Source organism: Centroberyx gerrardi, chromosome 19 (assembly GCF_048128805.1).
Source record: "Centroberyx gerrardi isolate f3 chromosome 19, fCenGer3.hap1.cur.20231027, whole genome shotgun sequence".
Taxonomy (NCBI): Eukaryota; Metazoa; Chordata; class Actinopteri; order Beryciformes; family Berycidae; genus Centroberyx; species Centroberyx gerrardi.
The window spans coordinates 3527738-3552379 of NC_136015.1; the positions used below are offsets into that span (position 1 = coordinate 3527738).

General features: G+C 40.9%; 2 protein-coding genes across 5 annotated transcripts in view; both read right to left on the reverse strand.

The window, feature by feature from the left end:
- Positions 1–11204, reverse strand: part of glcci1a (glucocorticoid induced 1a) — a 33452-nt gene extending 22248 nt beyond the window's left edge. For all 3 annotated transcript variants that reach the window (XM_071914974.2, XM_071914975.2, XM_071914973.2), the window contains exon 1: positions 10462–11204. In XM_071914974.2, coding sequence (XP_071771075.1) covers positions 10462–10816 — 355 coding nt within the window. In that variant the 5' untranslated portion in view covers positions 10817–11204. The remainder of the gene's footprint in view (positions 1–10461) is intronic.
- umad1 (UBAP1-MVB12-associated (UMA) domain containing 1) overlaps positions 1–24642 on the reverse strand; it is a 34401-nt gene that overhangs the window by 8115 nt on the left and 1644 nt on the right. Inside the window, exons 3-4 of one of the 2 annotated variants that reach the window (XR_013507481.1) lie at positions 17629–17714; positions 13154–15090 (exon numbers count right to left, since the gene is read on the reverse strand). Coding sequence is in view for 1 of the 2 variants with exons in the window: in XM_071914977.2 (XP_071771078.1) it covers positions 14812–15090; positions 17629–17714 (365 nt within the window). In the remaining variant the exon portion in view is untranslated. Of the gene's footprint in view, positions 1–13064; positions 15091–17628; positions 17715–24642 lie in introns of those variants that run through there. The other variant, XM_071914977.2, reaches the window with a different exon arrangement.

Here is a 24642-nt window from a genome sequence, read left to right on the forward strand (position 1 = left end):
CTGACCAACACTCAGATATAAGTGAACATGAGTGCAGTGCCAGTCACAGACAGCATTGTCCTGTTTGTCAGTTAGACTCGGCTGTCAGTTGAAATGTGATGTTTAGAGGGTGGAAAAGCATGGAAGTCGTGTCAACAACTTCTTGTTGTAACTATTATTGCTGTTATTGTATGTTTATGTTATTGTTTACGTTATTGTTTGGAAATCTATGTTAATAATTTGTGTTGATGTATGTTTGTATTTTCTGTTATTTGCATATCTAGTAGGTATATCCACAATGCAAGTGTAGTGATTATACAACACTGCCGACTGTTCAATAGAAAAATGGTGCTCCTTAAATTTAGCTACTTAACTACATATTTGCCGTGTTTTTGTTGTTCACATTGGTGTTGGGAGCACCAGAGCTTCCAAGTGAAAAAGTTAATTTAGAGCCCTGAGCATTTTTCCACTATGATTCGAACCAAAGAAAACAAAGTGAAGGTGTGATCGCATCCTGAGGGTTACTGCAACAAAATCTCACAAAAGTACACAGTAAAATGTTAGTATGTATTCAATGTGTAGCACAAGGAAGAATTAGGCCTACATCTGACTAACCTATGCTTGCTCACACGTGATGCCTGATCTGTTAGGCCCATGTTCCTCTGATGACCGTGAGGCTTTATCTCACTGCTACTACACTGTTGTGACCTGGTGTCCAGGTCGGCGGTCCCGCAACAGAGAATCCTGTTAAACGAGGTAGAGGGCTGAGTCACCTGCTATAAATCCACAGGATTACAGGTACACTCAAGGAACTAATTTAGACTTGGCTGTGATCTTCAAAACTATGTTAAGTAGCTCTACTGGGTGGCAAAGCCTTGTAGCACAGGAGGAAAGTACAACACATACTCTCTCTCTCTCTCTCCCTCTCTCTCTCACACACACACATATAGCTCCTCTTGCAAGACTTGCCTTTGTCTTTGACTTTTTAAAACCACTAACTCAGCGTATCTACTAAAGCTACCACAGGGCTCCCATGAGGCTTCTTGGCCATAAAAACAGTCTCAAATCTTGCAGATTACAGACCCAAGGCATTGACACAGTTATGGTCATGACTAGATTTGTGCTCCTTGTACTTTCACTCAGGGAAAAGTTCCAATAGACATTTTAATTATTAGGCTGAATAGTGTACACATAACCCAAAAGTATACTGTGTCACACAAAACTGCACTCTGCACTCCAACAGACTAAACAACAAGACCTCCGGGAACTGTCAAATGTGAATCTTTAACACAAACATAAATCATTCTTTCGCCTAGAAATTTGAGAGCATTTTTCTCATTCATATAACAGTGGTTCACAAAGTGGGGTTCGGGGACACCCAGGGGTCCTTGGGGCGGTTCAAGAGGGTTCCCCAACAAAATGAGGAATTGTTTAGTTTCACTATAATTCAATGAACCACTTGTCTCAAATTACAGAGTGTATAAGAATTACTATTGTAATAATAGGTTTCACCCTATGCCATGCAAAGTTCCCTGCATCTAATATGATGCCAAAGCTTGCAAACCTCCCTATTTCAACTACATTGCTGGGGCCAAACTGGAACAATGATGACTGACAAGATACTATTTAGTCAATGTCATAAATTATTAAATGTAGGTCACTTAACTATCAGCTTAGAGGGAACACTGATGTGACTTGTGATACGGCTTCTAAATAGATTTCTAGCTATTATGGCTTGATCTTCTCTCTCCATTATAACGATGAAACCACCGGATCAAATTTGGACTCTCTTAGGTCGCGGTATGGAGAGTGCCACACCTTGCCATACCCAGTTGACGCCCGTGATCTGGAACCGCACTGATCTCTGAATGGGCCAAACCCTCCATCAGGCAAGCTAGCTTCTCGCTCAGCCAACGGCACGGTCTCGCCGTCCTGGCACAGGACTTTTTCCTCTGTGTGTGTTTTTATGGTTTCCGGAGAGCAGATGGAAAGAAAGGTGTAGGGCTGAGCCAGGAGGCAGGAGCTCTAAGTCAGAGCCCACCGCTAGGGTTTGACCGATATATAGGTTTTTGAAGGCTGATACCGATATTTTTTCAGTTGAAGCAGCCAATAGCTAATATTCTGTGCAGATATTCAATATGTTGAGCATTATCAAATTTCAGAAAATTACAAGTATTCGTATAGTATAAGTATATAACGTTTAGACCATGAGGCACTAAAACTCTCCACTGAAACCCTTCAAACAAACTGCATCATATCTGAGGCGCACAATAGTGACTGACTAATAACCAAATTGTAATAAAAAAAAAAAGCCAGTATTGGCCTGAAATATCAGCAAACCAATATATCGGTCGGACACTAACCCTTGACACTGCTGCAGCAGAAAGAAGAGAGAAACTGGCCCAAATAGCACCCAAGAGTGACAGCTTTATGAAATGCCATAGACTGCTCTGCTGTTATCTGCAACAAAAGTGACAAAACCAACAAAAACATTCCTTTTGCCTGGCATTATGGCTGTATAAGAGAGAAGGTAGCCTACATACAGAATGGGAAACTAACTGGAAGCAAGCTGATGCAAATGCTAAGGGAGGGAGAGAGGGAGAGGGAGAGAGAGAGAGAGAGAGAGAGAGAGAGAGAGAGGTAGAAAGAAAGAAAGAAAGAAAGCAAGTTTATCTGCCTAGCAACTAGCATATGCTGTCAGCAGACAATAAGGCTAAACACATCCGTCTGCTAACCAAGCTAACACATACAAGAAGGGCTCTCTATAGGGGGTGTATCAAAATAACACCCAACAGTTAGGTTGCAGAGGTTAAAGCTTAACACCAGCTGTTTTTGACCTGAACCCTGTTTCCCCATCTTTTTCCATTATACCATTCCATTCTGACCAAAATCTCATCAATTGCTTCAGTATAGAGTATATACTTACTGTATATCTTGCTTGCCTGGGTGTTGCTCTCTAATGTGCCTCACTCGGTAATAAGACATGTATATATTTTATTTTTTATTCATGACCTGACCACTTCAACTATTTATTTTGCACTGCTTTACACAGCGGCACATGTAGACAGGCAGCTGCAGCCGGCCAGCAAAGAGGAAGCGAAGAAGTGCTAAAGCAATAGAGAGCCTAAGTCCCTCCCCTTCCGCTGTCCCCCATGGGACCTTATTTCGGAAAAAATATGTACGGTAGTCAACGGCGAGAGACAAATAATTGTTTGATCCCGTTTGAATTGTGCCATGACTTACACATATGATGTTTTGTCAATTTAAAAGATAATTTTGCAAGTCAAGAAAGTCGCAGTTTGTTGTAAAACAGTACAGTAACGTTTAGTTTTGTGTGAAACCGCTCAGTGAACTACATCTCTCGTCTCGCACAATATACGTCACCAACACCAACATGGAACGAAACATAGGAAACACACACAGGCATCGCGTTAACGTTAGCCCCCACTGTACTAAAACTATCCTAAACCAGTTTAAATCCATTCTTACTGTCTACCTTCCAGGTTGTGTATAATACTCCTGCTATCTGAGAGGGACTTAGCTTCAGCGGCTCTGGGTAGCTTGTGGAGAGAGGAAGTTACGTCACTTGCGCGACTTTTGGGTGTGTAGTCTTTCTAATTACGTATTTTTACAGTCTTATAGTTCAACAGTTTTACCACAAACTGCGACTTTCTTGACTTGCAAAATTATCATTTAAATTGACAAAACATCATATGTGTAATTCATGGCACAATTCAAACGGGATCAAACAATTATTTGTCTCTCGCCGTTGACTACCGTACATATTTTTTCCGAAATAAGGTCCCATGGTGGTCCACCGGAAGGGGAGGGACTTAGGCTCTCTATGGCCAAGGCAGCATCAAAACTGTATGAGTCTTCAGATATTTTTTACATCTTTTTACTGACATGTCTCAATACAGAGCGAACAGTCATTGCGTTAAAAAAGACTTGTGAAAGATGATTTTGGGGTTGATTTTTAGAGTTTCCATTGGTCCTATTGGACTGTATTGGAGAGCAGTGGTAAGACGTAGGTAGCTCTATAGTGAAGCAATTAATGAGATTTTGGTCAATATCAGTCAGTATGATTGAAAAAGAATGGAAAATAGTCCAGGTCAAAAATGGCTAGAGTTATTCTTTAAGTCAGGTTTTAGGAGTGCAGTACTGGTTTAAAAGGTAAAGATAAAGGTAAAGTTGGTCTATAGTATCATGATATCAGTGGTTCTATCCTACCAGGTAGTTAATTAGATTTTCCTGGCATCTCAGGTGTAAATCAGTCCCTCCTTAGATGGCTACATGCAAACCGCAGGGCTCTGGGTCCTGAGGACCAGCATTTAAAACCGCTGGTCTATATGCCTCTCCATGAGGAGAGAAAGACACAAAGCCATGACCTTGTGTTGGAACAAGGCAACAACATCTGAACAGTGGTTTTTCCACATCATAACCTCACACACATACACTTAGTAGATCATAGATCATGGCTACACTGAACATACAGTACGCCTTCATACATTTTCCAAACCTGAGACTGGAATGATAAATGAATGCTACTGTACGGGAATGACAAAAAGAAAAGAGTTGTGCTGACTGACATAAATAGTGTGTGTGAACAATGCCCAAGGCAGCGGCTTTACAAAGTGTACGCCTATGTGACAGAGATAACAAGGTAAACTGTCATTCAACAAGACAGGCAAAGTCTTTAGAAAGATGAAAAGGATGGCCCAGACATTTTCCTACCTGCGCTCAGTCTATTCTTGTCCAGTGCAAGCTTGCTCGGGGTTTTATGTCTGTTAAGTGAACCAGAAGAGACGTGCCATGGCAACAGAGTACACAGACGGCAAACTCCAAACTGACTGAGCATGAACCTCACACCAACATCTGGAGGTCAAGAAGCAAATCGATGAGGGCGGAACTCTCAGTGCCAGATCTACACCATGAAGAGGTCTCTGTCTCCAGCGCCAGATGTTATTACATCATATAAAGAGGTCCCTTCATACCAGTAACAGGCCTGGAGAAGAAGAGATTTTGATGGATTGTACAGCACAAAACAGGACAGGACGGTGCAAGCATTTGCTACTAAAAACAGACGTGCGAATGAGAAATATAAAATGCGAGCACCTGTGCGACGTAGAGATTTCGCCTTTTAAAATGGAGCTAATATTAGATGCTGCTAATTCTAACCTGCTAACCTGCTGCCACAGGTAGAAGAACATACAAAAAGAAGCAGCAAAATATGTTCCACTGGTTAGATTTCACCAACAATTTGTGCAAGTACTACAAGGCCAATTTGAAGGTGGCAGGCAACTCTTCTTTTGTAAAAGGTGGACCCCCATTTGAGGAGAGGCACCATTGTTAAACACAATGTCTCAAGGAAGCATACAGTGCCATGACTTGAAACCATGATATCGGCCAATACATTGGACCAATATCAGCCAGTCAATGACATCCACCTCCAGTATGATGGATATGATGCAGTTTGATTACATATTTATTGTAGAATTGATCAATACTACACTGGTTGTCTATGGGAAGAATTTAACCTGAATTGATTCTTCAACAGATTACACACAAGTATGTAGCAATACGTTTTATTATTGTCATCCTGGGCTTCAGTGGAGAGTTCTAGTGTCCCAAGGTCTAAATGCTGACTTTTCCACCATGACAAGAATACAATTCTGGGGGAAACACTAATTTCTTGTCGTTTTTTGTAATTGTTTGGCATGCAAACGGTCAAATTTAGAGATATTGAATATTGGCACCAAATACTGCCTATCTGCAGCTTCAATCCAAAAAAATATGGCTTTGTCAAGGCAGATACAGATATTGGCTGAACCCCAATGGAAAGGCTGCAATATATGGACTCTCCAGACATTTGCCTCACCTCAGCTCTTCCGAGACGAGACCTGTCCAATTAAACTAGCCACATCTTGACTTTGAGACTTGATTCATGGTGCATAGTCGAGACAATAATAAAAGAGTGGGATTACTGACAATGCGGCCTGTTAGCATTTGGCTGACGGAATAAGGTCTACACCCAATGTGGCCCTCAACGGCTGCCCCCGCTTCCTCTCTGGCCGTGTTGCCAATCAAGTTGTCGCTGAGATTTCATCAACATGCCGTGACCCCGCTGGCTCAGTCAAACAGCTAAAATGGAAACAGGCCTACTACTTCCTGTCATTTGATGTGTGCTTACATGGCCCCGGTCTGCATTGAGAGCTACAGCATACAACTGTCATCGCACCGCTGAGAAAGAAAGAAAGAAAAACAGACATTCCGCCTTATTCCTATGCAAGATATCTTTTCCGGCGATTTCAATGATTTTTGGCAGTCCAAAAATAATCACGTAAACAATGGAAGGAATAACTCGAAATAATGTTGGGTCCCATCCCAGATACAGTCCTCCAGCCAAGAATTTGCCTTTTATGTAAAGGGCTATACACATGGACGCTTAGTTGACAGTGGTGACTGAAAAGTATGTGATAAATCAAAGTTATAGACCTTTCCTTTATATACGAGAGCACACGTAGTCACTGTCACCGCATATTTGCACTGAAAGAGAGCTGAGAGGTTCATCATGGAATATTATAGGTAAAATGTATCTCCAGCCTTGTTATAGGTGCCTGTGAAATGTACTGTTACTAAGGTTAAAGTAGCAAGAAGCAAAACTGGAGATTTCGAAGATGGTGTACAAGAACTGAAGACATGCATTTTAGTTTGGAGAGTTATCATTCTGACATGCAGTCACCTGTTAATCCCACAGTCATTTCTGTAGTCAAAGTTCATCCTGAGGTCAGATTCATGACCTAGAAGAATGGCCACAGAGTAGCGATCCAAAACTAAAAATTGAAAATAACCTAACCACAGCCATACTGAAAGGAAAGCTGCTCCATTGTTTTACTGAGGCCTTAGTTGGGCAATAACAAGCCCTATGGTGGCTTTAGCTGTCATATATGAAACATGGGTATCCTTCAAAACCATAGCCTATGTTTTGCATCTTCTAATCACACTCTAGAAATTTCAGCAGGCAGAATCAAAATAGCTCAAGAACTAACCCTGTAAATTGTCATGTCGGCTGAGATTAATTTATAAGACAATAAAATCACTAAATGTTCAGTGCAATTTCAGACACCTTTCTCTCTGGGTTGAGGCTATACATAGAGAATGCAACAGATGCCAAAGAATGTAGTAGACTGCTTATAGAGGAGGTTTCCTTTGTATACCCTTGCTGATCGAGGCCAACTGGCCATACTTTAAAATCAGAATTTTTTGGGAGGTCAAGGACAGCAGTTACAGTTCTTGATCACCTGAAGATGAAAGGAAGTGGTTTTATTTTCAGCCTTTAAGCTGTTCATGCCAAAGTAATGCATTTTAAATCACTCCCAGCCTTCAATCCTCCTTAGGCCGGTTTACAAGCAACACGCTTCAAGAGCTGTAGTCAGAACAACAGAATTTTACTGCTTCGCCACTCTGCACCTATGAATCCCCTCTTAAACAACAAACCATTGATTATTCTAGCTAGCCTATTCGTGGGACATTGGCTCGGCCTATACCTTAGCGTAAAATGATACATGAAAATGCCACACTAACACTGTCCATACTGCAGCATTCATTGCAAAAGAAATTACTGTGCATCACTATAGTGTGTGGTAGACTAGACACAGTTAATGAATTAGAACCAAAGAGCAGTGTGTGTCAGTCAAGTTAACCACATTATAGTCCTATAAATTGTATTTTCAGTAAAGTTGAAGCATTTAAATAGTGCCTTCTGAAGCCCTGGCCTGGTGGGAGTGTTCCTTCTAGGGTATGAGATGGTCATATGACTGAATGTCACACTGGATGACCTTGTTATCCTAGGAAGGTTTTCAGCATCAACCAAGTGTGAGCATGAGCACACAAAGTCCTGACAGGCTTGCCGCTACTTTAACTAACAAACAACACTTGCATACTTGGGTTGCATAACTCACACAAGGCCTGTGGCACTCCCACAACTCACTGGAAAAAGTAACGTTCACAAAAACTGGTCAACACCGATAATATCTGCATGGAACGAGAATGAAGGTTCTGTTCTAACCTCTTTAACAGGATTGTATCTCTGGAAACAGATACTAATCTGTCGGTCCAAACTGTTATGATCATTCTTAGAAATCCAAGGAGTGTTGATATCTCATTTCAGGATGTTGTTCTTAGTAGTAATCAGAATTGTTGGGGTGGTCATTCAGCGTCAAATAGTCAGATGAGTTCACCATATGACCTCTATGGTGTTAGACATGGTGGTGAGTCACAGGGGGGTCTGTACTAGGAATGCACTATATCCAACTGCCATGGATGCTTACTTACCAAAACCTGAGCAATCTGCATTGCAGGAATCCTACAGTACAGTGTAAACTTTTTAAGTCTGTAAGACAGCCGTGCATTTTCTGGGACATTTTAACCATTGCTGAATTGAAGATGGTATCGCCAGCTGCACACCAGACATGCTTTCATGAGGACAGGTCACTTAGTAGCGTCATAGTAGCGTCTATGAGAAGCGAGTAACTGTGTGCGCATGGCATGATGGGATAGGTGGCGACACGAACTCAATGCAACTGCAATGCAACGAAAAGAGTTGAAAAAGTTTCATATTATGCAAATAAGCACGATGGTCGCAGCGTGAGAATCAGTCACAAAAATTTGGTTCTCATCTTCCCTTATTAAGATCTTGACAAAGGAAATAATGCATGGAGGAATGTGCCAGGGATTGTTGGTCTTCCTGGTGTACCTGAAGTAGCCTAAAATGTTTTAGCTGCTAGCTTTATCACTGCTAGGCTAAACTATTCCATCACATCCAAATAGTTGTAGCCAATTAGCTAGCTAGCTTGCAAGATTAAATCATAATTTCAGGATTATGTCTCCAGATATATAATTACGGATTATATTAAATGAAATGACATAAATGATCAAATATAACATATGTCTAGATAAACAAATAATGCAAAACAAACAGAGAATTTGCTCTGATGCTTGACCCTAGAACACACCCAGTGAAACGCCCACGAGCAACCACTTTTGACTGAGTGAGGAGATGCAAAGCAAAGAGGTTGTGCTTGGTGTAAAAAATGTGTGCTGACATCTTATCTCCAAATTATGTAGTAGCAATGTATCTGAATAATAAACCCAGTGTGGCAACATGACAACGGCTGGATGTTGGCTGGATTGCAAACACTCCAGAGAAGATATAGTGAATCTGCAAGGAGAATACATTATCTACCATAAAAGGATAGAAGTCATTGTTTCATTCCGTTTGTTCACTCTTACAGGTTTGCAAAATTGTATTTTTTAATATGTATACATGTAATTACAGAGGCTGGCCTGCTTGCCCAGAGGGCTCTGTTTATGTCTGGGAGGCTGCTAGGCCCCAGTGTTGCCATAGGCGCCATAGACCTTCCAGCTGACGACGTAATTCTTTCCATTTCAATGGTGGTAAACAACCAGAATGTAATAAACAAATAAGCTTTCTGTACATATCGTAAACCTTCATAAACTAGCCAATCATCCGCGCATTTCATGTAGATCAAGGAGTCGTGTTTATCTTCGACACAGAAGCTGCATCATCACTACACAGGCATCCATATCCCCACGTATATAATCATAACAATAATTTCAATGTAATGTAACAACTGCCGTAATGTCAAATTAATCCGTTGTAATCGCCATTGTAACACAGACGAATAACACATAAACAGCCTAAGCATATCATTGTGTGCTAAAAAAAATAATCTTGTCGCGATAGAAACTGAAACGTCGTTGCAGCATCTATTATGGAAATGTGGCGATTATATTGCGCCTTATTGATGTTTTTCAGTTTTAAGCATCAGATCCCCAATGAATATGACCCAATTAGCGAGCTACCAGCTAGCCTAGCATCTCGCCCCGTCGTTCTATCTGAGAGAACGTCACACCAAACCTAATTCACAAACCTGGCAATTTTAATGTGGCCTGGCTTATCAGCTAAAGTACATAACCCATAAAATATGACTCTAGACCTATTTTACATGATTAGGATCCACTCTACAATTCGGTATATATCAAATCCACAGAATAGCACTTATTTCGATAAAATGTGCACCTTTAGAACTGGTCCGCCAGCTATTCCCACAATCTTCTTCCACCAAAATACACCGTGGAGGGCGGTAGCGAGCAGTGGGAACCAATTCTAAAAGTTCTAATTTTATTAAAATGAAGTTCTTGTTGATGTATAACATGTATGCCGAAAGGAGAAGTGCCTATTGGTGATTCAGAAAAGGTCTTGGGTCCCATTTTTGGTGCACGTATCTTTGCCAACAATCAAGGACATATTCAATTGCCAGATTTGTGAAGGGTATTTGGCGTGCGTTCTCTCCATACGAGACAGAACGACACGTCTCGGGGCTAGCATAGCATCAAGCTATCTGAACGAGGATGGATGCAGAAGAGACGAATGCCATTTCCTTTAAACGATGACATTACCTTTGGAAATAGGCGAATTGGGAGACCGTTCAGGTGAGCTCTTGCTGTCCGGCGGTGAGAGTCTCTGCCTGGGGACCAGTCTGCCCTCCGAGCCGCTTCCACCCGGGTTGGCGGGACTGGAGCAACGGGACGTCGTCGGTCCTGTGTTGCTCCCAGCTACTGAGAAGGAGGAGGAAGAGGAGCGGGTTGGGCTGTGCTGATTTCCACGCAGAAGCTGGTACGGCACCGTGGCGCGGATAGGCTGCAACCGGACCGTGGTGCTGTTGTTGCTACAGGCAGAGGAAGAGGCTGTAGGGGAGCCGCTGCGTTTAACCCGCTGCTGGGATGAGTTGGCTGCTGATGTTGATGCTGACATGATTACTACTTGATGAAGTTGGATAATGTAGTACGTGGGTGGAAAAAGTCCAAAGTCCTGGTGAATAGCGCACGACTTAACTTTTCAGTTTTTGTTTGTCAGTATACAGCAGACATTTTGAACAAAGTTTGTCAGTTATGAAACGCTGTTTCTTAAGTTCATTTACGGTGGTCAGTCCCAGATAGTGGCTTGCTACATTTTTGCGATGTTAGCGAGTCCTATAAAGTTAGTTAAACACTTCTTCTTTTTACTTAGCCGATAAGTGCAAATGCTAATAACACACGTGTACCGTTATGAACTAATTTTCAGATGGAAAAATATGTTATTACCGCATTACTGACTCGGTTTGGTCCTTTGTTGTCTTTCTTGCAACTCCTGACTCCCTACCACGGCCACGATTTCCAAGACAGCACAGCCGTTGAAACAACCACTGACTGACAGACAGGGGCGGGACCAAATCACTACAGCTACTCTCTGATTGGTGCTCCACTACTTCCTGGATATGACTATTGGATGTTCATTCGACGTATCGAAGCATCCACCAATAGTAATTAGCGGCAGGTTAAACATATGAGACTTAAGGACACGCTATTGGTTGGTGACCTCTGTAGAGGCGCTAGTAAGGTCATATAGCAGATATGCATATAAACAGTATTTAGCATTAATATCTTATACATGTATACACATGTAAAAATGAAATGTATGTAGGATGAAATAAATGAAAATTATACCAATATCAAACTATATGCAATATATAAAGATGAGAAAGAATACAGGAATAAAAAATAAGAAAACAAATATGTGAATATGGAGTGTTTAGAGCAAAAGAGGCACAAGGAACCTTCTCCAAATATTATAGAAAAACAAAAAGTTTAATGATTGCTTCCTTTTTTATTCAAAACATATCGTAGGAACCATTCATACTTTTACAAATTAACATTCAGAAAATTGATAAGCAGTTATGCCCTTTTTGCACCAAATTTAATGTAGGGTTTCTGTTGAGTCTTTTGGATATGTACATTACTGTATGTGCATATGAACCAATACAAAATGTGCATGGGAATGTGGATCTTTTTTTATCTTCATTAATACACATTAACCTTTCCCAAGAACAAGAATCAAACTTTGTGGGGATTAACCCAACTTCTTAAAGCAGTAGTGCATTGAAAGTGACAGTTGTACATTACACACAATACATTTCTGTTACTGCTTCATTCTAATAAACAGAGTACCTGTCCTTGGTGAACTGTGTCTACACATAGAGGTCACATTATCTATAACATATGCCAGTTTGTTGATACAAAGTTGGGAATAGGAATTACATTGTACAGTATATCTGAGTGCATTAATTGTATCATCAAGTGCATTGTGTGTAAATAAATTACATTTCTGCTCATTACAACTGAAATTGCCAAGAAATGAATGTTACATGTTATTCTAAATATCTTACAAAGATCATTATGTACTAGTACATGTTTCCAAACCACATAATTTATCACCTCACTATGGTTTGAATGAATTAACTGTTTTGATACTGCTTTGGCAATATTGTTTCAGATAACGAATCATGCCAGTAGAGTAACTGAATGATCTAATGTGATCACACACAATGATAAAACATTTTGCACACAACCTACATAGAGACAGTCACAAATCAAATAATAATCTTTAAATTTATTTGTTGTTTGTTGTCCACAGTCACAACCAATTAATCACACAAATGAAAGACAGGGAGTAAACGTATTTACCATTTAAAAAGGTATTTGTACTGTATATTAAAAGGCACAGCATGTTCAGAGAAGACCTACTTTGATAATAGACAAAAGAAAGGCGCAAATACTTGGTAGACTCCTGGGTAAATTCATAACTCTAAGCAAACATATTTCCTCTTAAAAATAACAAAAACTATGTCCTATGTGCACTACTTATTAAAAAGATAACCCTTACAAAACAAAAATAGGACATCACCCCCAGCCACATATGCAATACACACCGTAAACGACATAAAAGGACACCCACTAATCCAGCAAACCTTACAGAAATCTGTGGAAAACATAATTCAAATTAGCATGCACAGAAAAACAGCACTCGAAAATAAGAACTACAGATGAATGGTGTGGTGAAATCCCCAGTATTGTTTATAAGATTGGGATTGTTTCATACAGTAGAATCCCCCCAAAAATTTAACAAAACATAGAAAAAGTGACTTCACATTCAGTGGAATACCACTTCACTCTGCAATATCCATGTTAAACCATGTGACAATTAGAAGAGAGACATATCTGATGTGCTATAAAATATAGGGACAGGACGATATATCGAAATTCAATATATCACGATACAAAAATGTGTCATGGGGCAGAAAAATGAATCGCGATATTAGCTCCATTTTATTCTGCTGTAATAATCACAAATGAGACGCTTGACCATCACAATTTCACAAGCTCTCCATCCAAATTATATTATTTGCACTTTGTAATGACATTTTTAAATTGTTGTCTACATTCTTGCGAGCCAAAGCCATCGCTAGACAGATTTGTGGCTCAGAAATAAACATAATTCTGCACAGTCAGACTTTGTTGTCATTGAACTTTTATTTATTACATTGCATCTTGAACCCCATATCGCGTACCGCATCAAATTGTATCGGTAAGCATATCATCCCATCCCTAACAAAATGTATACTGAGCAAATTCATGACTAATGCTAATGCAGAATAAATAAAGTAAACTGATGCTGATAGAAAACTCTGGTAATGCTGGATCAAAAAGTAAGGCCACATTCAGGGGGTAAAATTCAAACATGACAATCATGGGTAGGGAAATATACAGTACTATGTTTCAAAACGGTTTGTTGTAAGAAGTGCTTCTGCTACACGTAATAATGTTAGAAATGTATCAGTTGTATCAAATCAAAGTAGACCAGCAAATTGTAAAAATAGTCATACAAAGCTTCATGTGTTACAGTTCCTACTTAAGCAAATGAGTCGAGAGACATGAATTAGTACTTTTCATGCGATGGCTCTGTTGAAGACTTGATTTTAACAGGTTGGGAGGTAGGCATTTCTTCTGCATAATTCCTTGTCTAAACACTTAATATGTCAATTAATATGCTCATCAATATATAGGCAGATATTGCTTTTTCATGTTGGTGCCACGTCCTCAAACTTCCCGAAGAAAGCCGCAACTACCCTTTAAAATGACACCCTGTACCGAACAACAGCCAGTTGACTGCACCGGGTCTACTTCAGCATATGAAATAAAATGTCAGTATTCCCTTAACCTTTCATATTTAGGCGTCCTAATCACGGCATGCTGCACCTACAGTGTGCCATAAACACCTGGCAGCCATGTTGTCCTAGCTGATCATAACCAGGCGCATGTTTAACTACAGTCTACGATGAAAGTGAATAGCAACAATTTCCCAAACTGTGCATTCACACTGCGAGCAACATGATCAACAAGTCACTGACGTTCATTAATTTCCTATAGAGCTGAGCAACCAGGGAATCTCAGCTGATATGTGGAATTTTCACTTTTCATCAGCTGTCAACAGATTCCTCAGCAGATTTCCACGCTTCCTTGTTTCCCTGTGATGTATGCTCTGTGAAGAATAGTTTTGCCTGGTAAGTGCAAAATAGACGAGAAGTTGATTCCAGCCATTCAAAGCTTCCCAACTTTTACTTGAAAGACTACAGGCATAAACATCTAAGAAACTTTTTCTGAAATGTTTACTTCAAATTAATGCTACCTAATTACTGCTTGCTTGCTAACTATGTTAGCTCATCAAAACGATGTAACGTTATGAAAGGCAATACCAAAGCAGAAAAAACTACAAGATTTGCCTGTTCAAAACATTGTAGCTATAGACCATCACACAGATTTGATCAGAGCCTCTGGCCCCGCCCACAATCGGTCAGAGAAGAGCGACCCATCAACCAAGTTGCTCACAGCATGAACGTACGGTGACGGTCCTGATGCTGAAACTCAGGGGGACTACAGGTCACAGAGCACAGAGTTCTCCAGGGTGAAGTCATACTGGAAACTGGCCAGATTATAGTTAATGTCCCGGGACAGCAGCACATCGGGGATTAGGGGGAACCCTGTCTGCGTGGCCAGGACGTGCGGTGCCAGGGTGAAGGGGACGTCCCCGAGGAGATCTGGGAGGGATGGGGCAGCGTCCGCCGCTGCTGGGGGCCCTGCCACCGGCGCCATGGCAGGGAAACCTGCAGGGAGCGTAGCCACAGCGGGTTGAGCTGGGATCATATAGGATGACTGTGAAGAAGAGGAGACAATATACAGTGCTGAAATGGACTCTTTTCACATATGACATTCACACCCACATTTAGTTATTTAGTCACAGTGGTTATGGTTAATGTTTGATTCAGATATGACTATACAGGGTTTCCCATATATTGATTATATCTGGGCGTACTGCGATGCACTATGATGGCATTCAAACTTGATGTTGCTTGTCAATGTAGTTTGCTGCATGTGGGAGTGGGTGCCCATGGTTGTAGCCTGTATGTGAAAAGTTCTCTATTCCACTATTCACGCTGTCGGAGATCACCAATTTGCTGTGGGGAAAGCAACACAGTAGCATTCAATTCAATTCAATATTGAATTTTACAAACACTCGATACTGTAATTCTGTTTCAACGTCACCTCTGGAGGGCATATGCGTGTGGATTAGAACAGTTACAAGAAGAAGAAGAAGCAGCAATAGACAGAGTGTCAGCCTGGCTCTTGACTGTACTTGGACTGCAGCAGAGTCAAAAGAGCTGAAACCATGACAACAGCATCAAACAGTCCACCACGTCTTGAACTGGATCCCAGTTCACCTAAACTGGTTGACAAACTGGTGCCAGGAGCCAAATATGGAACTATTTCACCTCCAGAGCTGACAAAGACGAACATCTAACAAACATCAAAACTCCTGTGGAAAAGTTGCTGCAAAGCTGTCAAGTATCTTTTGACTTTTGTTCTGCGGCATTGCTTGATGGTTCTTCTTGTTTGCCATGGTATCATAGTAACATACATTTTTTTAGATATTTAACTTAGTATTGATATCAAAGCCAAACACTACATTAGAGACATGGTACACTATCAGCAACAAAAGAGGTTGTTTTTTTTTCAATTGAGCCATAAAAAAACAACAGTGACACTGTGCAGCGATGTAGATGAGAACAGGTTTGAGTGCGTAAACACTTGCCCTGCACTTCAGTAACATCCTAAGGAAGGAAGTTGCATGGGTGCAGTCCCCACCATTACCACTGACAGCTGCACCGTGTACAACTGTTAACTGTGTACTGTAACACAGACACACAACACGCCTTCACACACACTACAGCAGTGACTGTACAGTAATACTATGCTTGCATAGCTGGGGCGTATGGAAAAAAACACTGAAAGACGTTGAACTTAATCAGAACAATCTTGGCAGAGCGGACGGTTGGTGGGGAAAAGACAGCTGTGTGTTTTCCTCACTCTTGAGCTCCAAAGAGAAAAGCAAAGTCTCTTCTCCATGATGTTCTTCAATGTAAGGCTGAGGTTGTTTCATATGTTGATGTGATGTGCTTCAGGTTTACACAAAAAAGCAATGCTCTTGCCTTTACCAATCTTAGAAAAAAAGCGATAAACTGAATCTTTTCTTATAGCCTGTACTTCTTATAGAGCAGTGCAGGCCTAGTTGTTAGCTTTATCCAGAGTGGCAAATTTGAGACTTTGTTGTGCTTTAACGTGTAATTAAAGGCAAATGTGAGACTAAATGCAGAGACGATGTTGTTGCAGGAAACGGTTATTCCTCTGCAATTAAGAGGCAGAGGTTTCCTTTGGGACTGGAACACAGGGAGATTGTACTAGCTAGGTCCTATCTTGTTTTGTGTTATGCTCTCCAACACATAGTTACAGTCTCTAAGAACCAAAGCCGCTACACCTATCCTAACTACCACTGTGATGGTGGTAGTTAGGGTACAGTCCTTATGTCAACAGCACATCCTTTTCCCACATACATTTATCAGAATGAGTAAAATACTAGGCTACATTATGAAGATAAGCAGAAAATCTTTCCATTTGGCTGATAATAACACGCTGCATTCTGTCCCAAACTCTATTATGCTCATGATGTTGTATGTGTGTGTGTGTGTGGCAGCTAGTGAATGATCTACATGTCAGTTTTGGCACGAGATTTCCATGTTGCTGCATCTCAGTGTTTCCTGTTGCACCATATGAACAAAATGGGAGGGATGGGCACACTCTACGTTTCACTAACTGTGTGACATGCGGTAGCTCCATGACGCCGTATGGACCAAACATACACACACAGCTGCCATTTTCAACAATGTCCTTAATTAGAATGCAAACAATTAACACAGGAGACATCAAGGCTTATAAAGCAGAGCGAATAAAAAAAAAATACGACAATAATCAGAAGCCCAGTAGTGCTCTTTAGAGGCTCCATATGTCCCAGCCCGGTTTTGAAGCCAGCATGGTGAATGGCACTGGCACATTTTGGCCCGCTGGCTCGGCCTGGCCACCCAGCACCTGTCAGCATCACAGCAGTGTAGCCTGTACTGTATGAACCATGCAGGACAAGGCCAGCTGGGATGCACACAGCCACTAGTGTCGAAGCAGTTGTGCTTGTGCTGTACACACAGTATATGGGGGGGGGGGGGGGGACAGCATCCAGGCTGTTTCCACTCCAAAACAATATGTTCTCTATTCCTTATTGCTTTGAGATTGAGTTCCACACTGCTCACTGCAATGTAGTGGGCTAAAATGTATATAATGAACTGAGAACCTCAAGGAAATCACCTTTGATGGCTGCACAATGACGTTGGTTGACGGCTGCACGATGTTCATGGCCTGGATCTTCCGCCTCTGTTCCTCGAGAGTCTCTCCTACAGGAGAAAAAAGACATCATTACAGACATGGGCAAAATGGGTATATAGTTTGCTGAAATTTTACGAAAACATCTCAATCAATTAAAGCTACACTAGGCTCCAGATGGCAGCGAGAGGTAACTGATTGACAACTATTTGAACTTGAATACCCAGAAATCCTGTAAACTGCACTAGAGCTGCAACGATTAATCGATTAATCAATTAGTTGTCAACTATTAAATTAATCGCCAACTATCTTGATAATCGATTAATCGGTTTGAGTAATTTTTTAAGAAAAATAAGTCACAATTCTCTGATTCCAGCTTCTTAAATGTGAATATTTTCTGGTTTCTTTACTCCTCTATGACAGTAAACTGAATATCTTTGGGTTGTGGACAAAACAAGACATTTGAGGACGTCATCTTGGGCTTTGGGAAACACTGATCAACATTTTTCACCATTTTCTGACATTTTATAGACCAAACAACTAATCGATTAATCGAGAAAATAATCGACAGATTAATCGACAATGAAAATAATCGTTAGTTGCAGCCCTAAACTGCACACAGCACGCTCATGTTTACCAACCCGGTCGCTCTGTGATGCTTTATACCAAAGAGAAGAGAGAGAAAAAAGATCTAATGTTGGTGAGTCCAGTTTTCTCTGGACGGAGCACTGCTCACTGCTGTTTAGGAGACAGATTGGATTTCACTCTTAAGTTCCAATTTGTCACATCCTGTGGGGAGAAGTGTCCATACCCAGAATTTAATTTGGGCAAACAGGGTGAATCTACGGTGTCTCAATTAGTGGGGATGGGACGCTGTTCTCTGTTGCAGCCCCACTTTGTGATTTAGGCTGGTAAGACAGCTGGATTGTAACATAAAAATCTTGCCTAGTGCAGCTTTAACTTCTAAAATGCTTATTCCAGCAAACCCAGTGCTCATACTACATAACAAAAGCTCTGACACTGATAATTGATTCACAGTATTTTTTTTTCCCTCAGCACAAACCAGGTCAATGGGGAGGATTATCTGTGCTAAACAAGTGGTTTTCTGATCACATTAATGGATTAGAAAGCATTAGGGCTCCTGGGAATTAGCAACACAATTTCACCGTAATGAGTGTTTTGCTCCGGAGAGCGTGCCTCCAAATCAGTCTAAGCTGCTGTATGTTGTCCCCATTTCACTTGCATCCTGTCACTGGAGGGACAACTGGGGTAAACCGCACATTGTTCAAATTAATACAACACTTCCACCACATTCAAAACATTTTAACAGCAGTTAAAGCAGCGGCTACTGATGACAAATAAGACAAATAAAATCTTCTTGCTTGACGTTTACTCTTAGTCAAAGTCCTGCCCTACCTATTTTAAGGCTTTGTTTGGGGCTTGGCAGCAGGTTGCTTTCGCTGAGCCAATTAATTAGATCCCTCTTGTCAAGTGGCTGAAATAGTGAGTTAGTAGAGGCAGTGATGGGAGTTGAAAGTGACAAGGTAATGCTGTTATCTAGGCTTAGTGAGCAGCTCTTCTCCCCCTTATTTTTTGGCATCCATAATGTAAATGCAACTCGCCAATTGTCTGTCGTGTTTATTCTTTTACTACTGCCTATATATATCTGATTTTATTTGAGAAATAGAAAAATACATGAGAAAAAAAAACTATAACATATATTTGACCCTAGAGGATAACAAAAGAAAGTCCTACTTAAAACAATTATGTCTGTTGTGGTCCTTCCTGGAAAACAAAGTAACAATAACTTAACATGCAACACAAAACACAATAAAAGCATATAGGCTACATGGCAGATGGCCATGGCCCTCGGTTCTCTAAACAGATCCAAAATAGAGCCTCAAACATTTCCTGACAGTTTATAACTACATTTCCACCCACATCTGTGACGCAATTCTTGGCAAGGCCACAGTACAGCAGAAAACATACTCAGAGCAAGTAGTAGCCTTCATATTTCCCCAGGACAAGGCCATCTGCAGCACAAATAAATAATGCAATGTAAACTAAGCTTATATTTTCTGTCAGCATATTCTGTATAGCCTTGTCTTTGAGCTCAGACACACAGGACATCCACTCAATAGGCCTTATAGCGTGCAGGAATTTATCCTTCTCATTTAGTAAACCCTTTAGCAGAACGAGGGATAACCCCTGTAAACAATGAATACATAAGCACAATCCTCTGCTTTATTATGATACGTGTTGCAGGTCAACAGTAAGCCTACTTCTTCATAAGTGATTTTGTTGATATAGACTTCCTCTATTAGGTAAAGAACATTGAAAAGTAGCTAACTATCTTTATTAGGAACTTGTTGAACTGCCATGTCTGAAATGCCTGTGGTGGTAACCTCTATAGGCCAGCTGATGCTTCTGCTGATGCTAGTTTTCACTGCAGATTGATTTTTCTATTTCACATTTCTCTACAATGCAAATTGCTTGTGGAAGTGTTTGGTTAGCTACTAGAAGATTCACATTTGTCTAGTTAGTAGAGGATTCACTTTTGGTTAGCTAGTAGAGGATTCACATTTGTCTAGCTAGCAGAGGATTAACGTTTGGTTAGCTAGTAGAGGATTCGCATTCGCTAGTTAGAAGAAGATTCAGATTTGGTTAGCTAGAAGAAGATTTATTTCAAGTTCCCTGATTTCCTGATAAGGTAAGTCACATCATTTTATTGTTTGATTTAGGTCTGCATGTAGATTGTTGGACTTCTTCGTTGTTAGTGGCCTTAATCCTTTGCTGAGGATGTAATGTGAGTGTAGTAGGCCTTGCTAACTGTATGTTAGCAGTAAGTTTAGTTGTCACACTGTACTGTAGTAGTGAGCTATTAGTGGCTTTCTATTTTATTTTATATATTTACTAAGATGCTCATAACTGGCCAGCATGTAACAGGCGTTGCTTTACTTAAGATTTTTGTCCAAAAGGAGTCTTGTCAGGAAAGGGGGGGACACTTTATACTTATAATTTTGGGGAATTTTGACAATTTAAAGATATTAAATAGCATAAAATAACGGCGATCAGCAACTTCAATACAAAAAATATCGGTACTACCAGCTAAGGTCGGACTGGTGTAAAAAATGTACAACTGGTTTGATATATGGCTGAATAGCAGTTTAGGCCTACACCAGTAATACCGACTTTGACCACCGAGTGGTGAACACAAGCTGCTCCTGAACAACAGCAGTCCATTTTATATGAATAGAAGAACTCAGTAGCCATTACAGCCATGCAGTGCTCCGTTTATTAACATATATAAACATATTTATCACGTTTTCATGTTGCATATTACCAGTACGATACAATTTAATACATTTGGTGTCGGCACAGATAGCTGATGTTGGCATGGGCTACTTTTTAATTTGCCAGATCAACTGATAATGACAAATGCCAGTGCAGTCGTTGTGCAGAAATCAAACCGGTGTAACCGGCCCAACCCTACTATCAGCCTTCAAAAATCAGTCATACCCTAGTTTCTACCTGACATGCACTTTGCAAAGTACAAATAGAAGAAATTATGTGAATTAGCAGTGCTTATATGTGAAAGAGTAAGGCTGAGATTTAAAAAAGCAGTCGTACTCCAAGCACATGCAGGTCCATGGTCTAAGGAGAGTCCTGCACCCTAAAAGAGGAACAGCTGCTCATGACTTCAGCAAACCCACTGCTCCAGAGAGCAGCAGCTGCAGTCAGGCCTATTCCCCAATTCATGACCTTCGCTCTTGTATGGACAGAACGTCATGCCAAACTCCATCTAAACTGTTACCCTTGGACAGTTTTTAAATCAGCAAACGTCTTGTGTAGAACATCTCACAAGACCTTTCTGAATCGTTAGGATCCACAGGTACGTTCAGCGTAGAAGTGATCCACCAAGCAGCTCCGATTTCAACATAATCTTAACTTTTCCATTTGTTTTTGCATGTTAAAGGAAAAAGTGCTCAGTCCACCCCAGGACATCTGGCTATGCCGTCATAAATCTACAGGACCATCAGACAGGCAGCACGATTCACCAGACACTTAATCTAAATGTTACAGGGTTGAGTGAGAGTATGTCACTGGGGTTATCAAGTAGGTACCTATACCATCACAGATGTATTGTTGAATTAGGCCCATGACACCTCCAGAAGGCTAAACACTGATTTCTGGCGTCCCAGAATCATCCCCCTCAACACCAAATACAGTTAGAGTCACTTTCACTACCCTGTACCTACATTTAGGCTTATCCCTAGTTCCCAACATTACTTACAGACATACAGTAAGGCCAATATTAACACTAATCCCTTCTTAAAGTAATAATCCGCAACATTTTCATAGAAATGAATGTCCCTTTTGCTACTCTATCGCTAATGATCGCTTAAAAAAAAACCAGGATTACCACTTTAATTGATTTCATTTGACAGAGGATGCATTTTTAAGTAGATGTCACAAATGAGTAGTTCACCCAACAAAAATAGTCATTCATATGATGTGCAAATAGTGTGAAGAGAGACACTTTTCATAGGTTAGAAAACCTTTGTCTACCATAAAGCATCTCAGAGCTCAAATGTGTCACAAACCTTCAAGCTCCACAACTCCTTACAAAAGGGACTCATTTCTCCACCTAGTGTCAAGAGCTGATGCCGCAGATTGTTTTTGTCAAAGCCTTCCTCCCCAGGAGTATTTTCTTTCTGCCTGGATTACCAAATGGAGATGGAGGAGAGGGGGCATTGCCACGGAGGAGCTGCCTGCCAGCCTCCCCACCCTGCTGGGATTTTCCACAGCCCCGGCTCGGTCTGGCCAGCTCGACGCCGCGAAGAGCCATCCACCTGTTATTTAGTCCTGCATGGGACCATCGGCTCAGCTTTGCACGTGCATCTGCTCTGTTCAGTTGAAAACAGCCAGTGGCAACGTGAGTGAAAAAGAAAACCTACAATATGATTAGCCTTGCATTAAAGGACAAATCCAGCCAAAATCACATTAACACAAAAACAGCTATTTGTGATGTACCTTGCATTCTGGGTCCCTTTTGTTGTTTGATGGTGTATTTTTCTTATACCTGTGGATAACTGGCCAAACGCAGATGATGTGATGTCATGATGACACATTTCACACAAGATACTAATTTCTCCACTGACAGTAGCCCCAACAGACCAGAATGCAATGCAGCCACAAGACATGTTATGTTTTGAGTACGGAACACGGCCACGATCATAAACACACCCCAATATCGGCCATATATTTATGTGGCCGTATGGCCAATTTTGATTGAAAGCAACAAGTTCACGCTCCTTCTCTGGGGGTTGTCAAAAAGCATTCTGGGAAACGTAGGAAATCACTAACTGAAGTAGAAGTAGATGAGGGAATTAGAACCAGTTGAGGGAAGGTGGATATATCAAAAACGTAAATTACTAAATTAACACTTTATCACAAAATAACTCCTAGAATCACAGATTGATGATAACAGTGTGGAATTTTCCTTTCATTTCAAAACCACTATGACAAGCAATAGTGCTTCCTAATTGTTCCTTGTTGAGAGCTTGGCTCCAGTCACAGTTGCATTTGCAGTCAGGATCTACTCCAGTAAATCCTGATTTCAGGTGAGTGCAATTGATCATACTATATTTTGGATGGCTAGTCGTCAGTGACGTGTTTGGGTTTGCATGAACCATCAGCTCCTCCACCAGCGTGCTGCTGAGTATGAGGCCGTCTTTGATCAGAGAACACGATTAAATAGAGAGCAGGGTGTTTACACTGAACGTCTGTGAGCTCAGTTGGTCGCCTTGATCTGGAAGAGAAAGCCTGGCTGGCTCTGACACTTGGCCTCCTCTGCCAACAATAACATGCAGCTCCTGACCATCTGTGTCAGCTCCACCGGCTCTCCCAATTAAAGCCACAGGATAAAGACGACATTATACTGCACTTTACTGGGAGAAGGAAGAGGGGGATTCCCAAACTAAAATAACATTTTCCTTATTGTGAACCTTGACCCACGGGGATTTTTTGGATTTTAGGTCAACTCTGATCCCTTGGACATACAAACGTGAGAGGATATACAATCATTTTTCACTAAAGCTGTGTATACCTTGCACATATTGTGCAAACACTGGAATAAAAGCCATATTACATATGCATTCCTTTTCACTGTTATGCAATGGGGAAGCTAGTTATGCCCAACTGCCATCAAGAATGATTGATGTCAGATTCTTTGAATTTTGTCCGCCATTACGCTTGTGTTACTAGGCAGGCAACATCATATAAAACATAGTGATAATTAGAGAAACTCAAAGATATGAACTTGAAACATCAATTAGCCGATTTAAGCATGACATCAATATGGAAAACCAGAAAAAACAAGATCCACTGGGTTATAAAACAAAGTCACACTGTCCGAGAAAATTGTGAAAGCCATGACATTCAAATTCTATCACAAAAAAGTGAACCACTGTACACTGAAGGATAATCATGTGACAAGGAGCACAACAGTTAGCCAACCTAATCTTACTGTACTAATACTTTGGGTTTGACTTATTCCCCCTGCAGCCAAAACAAGTCTGTAAAGCTCTCAACAATGCCCTCTGAACCCTGTTTATAATACAATATAACAATTATACATTTTCATGAAATATTTCACCCGTGTCATTCTGGATCTCATGTCTCTGAACGCTAGTAGGTGTCCAGTTTCACAACATGAAAAGTCTCACAAAGACTCATTCAATACCTCCGCCAAGGAGGTTATGTTATCGGTGCCGTTTGTTTGTTTGTTTGTCTGTCAGCAGGATTACGGAAAAACTACTGGCCCGATTTTCATGAAACTTCATGGAAGGGTGTAGCATGGGCCAAGGACGAACCCATTAAATTTTGGAGTGGATCCGGATCCGACTCACGAACAAGCAATAATAGCACGAACCTTGGTGGAGGTCTGTGCTCTCCGAGTGCCCTTCTAGTTCCCCAAGTAATTGGGTCAATAATTAA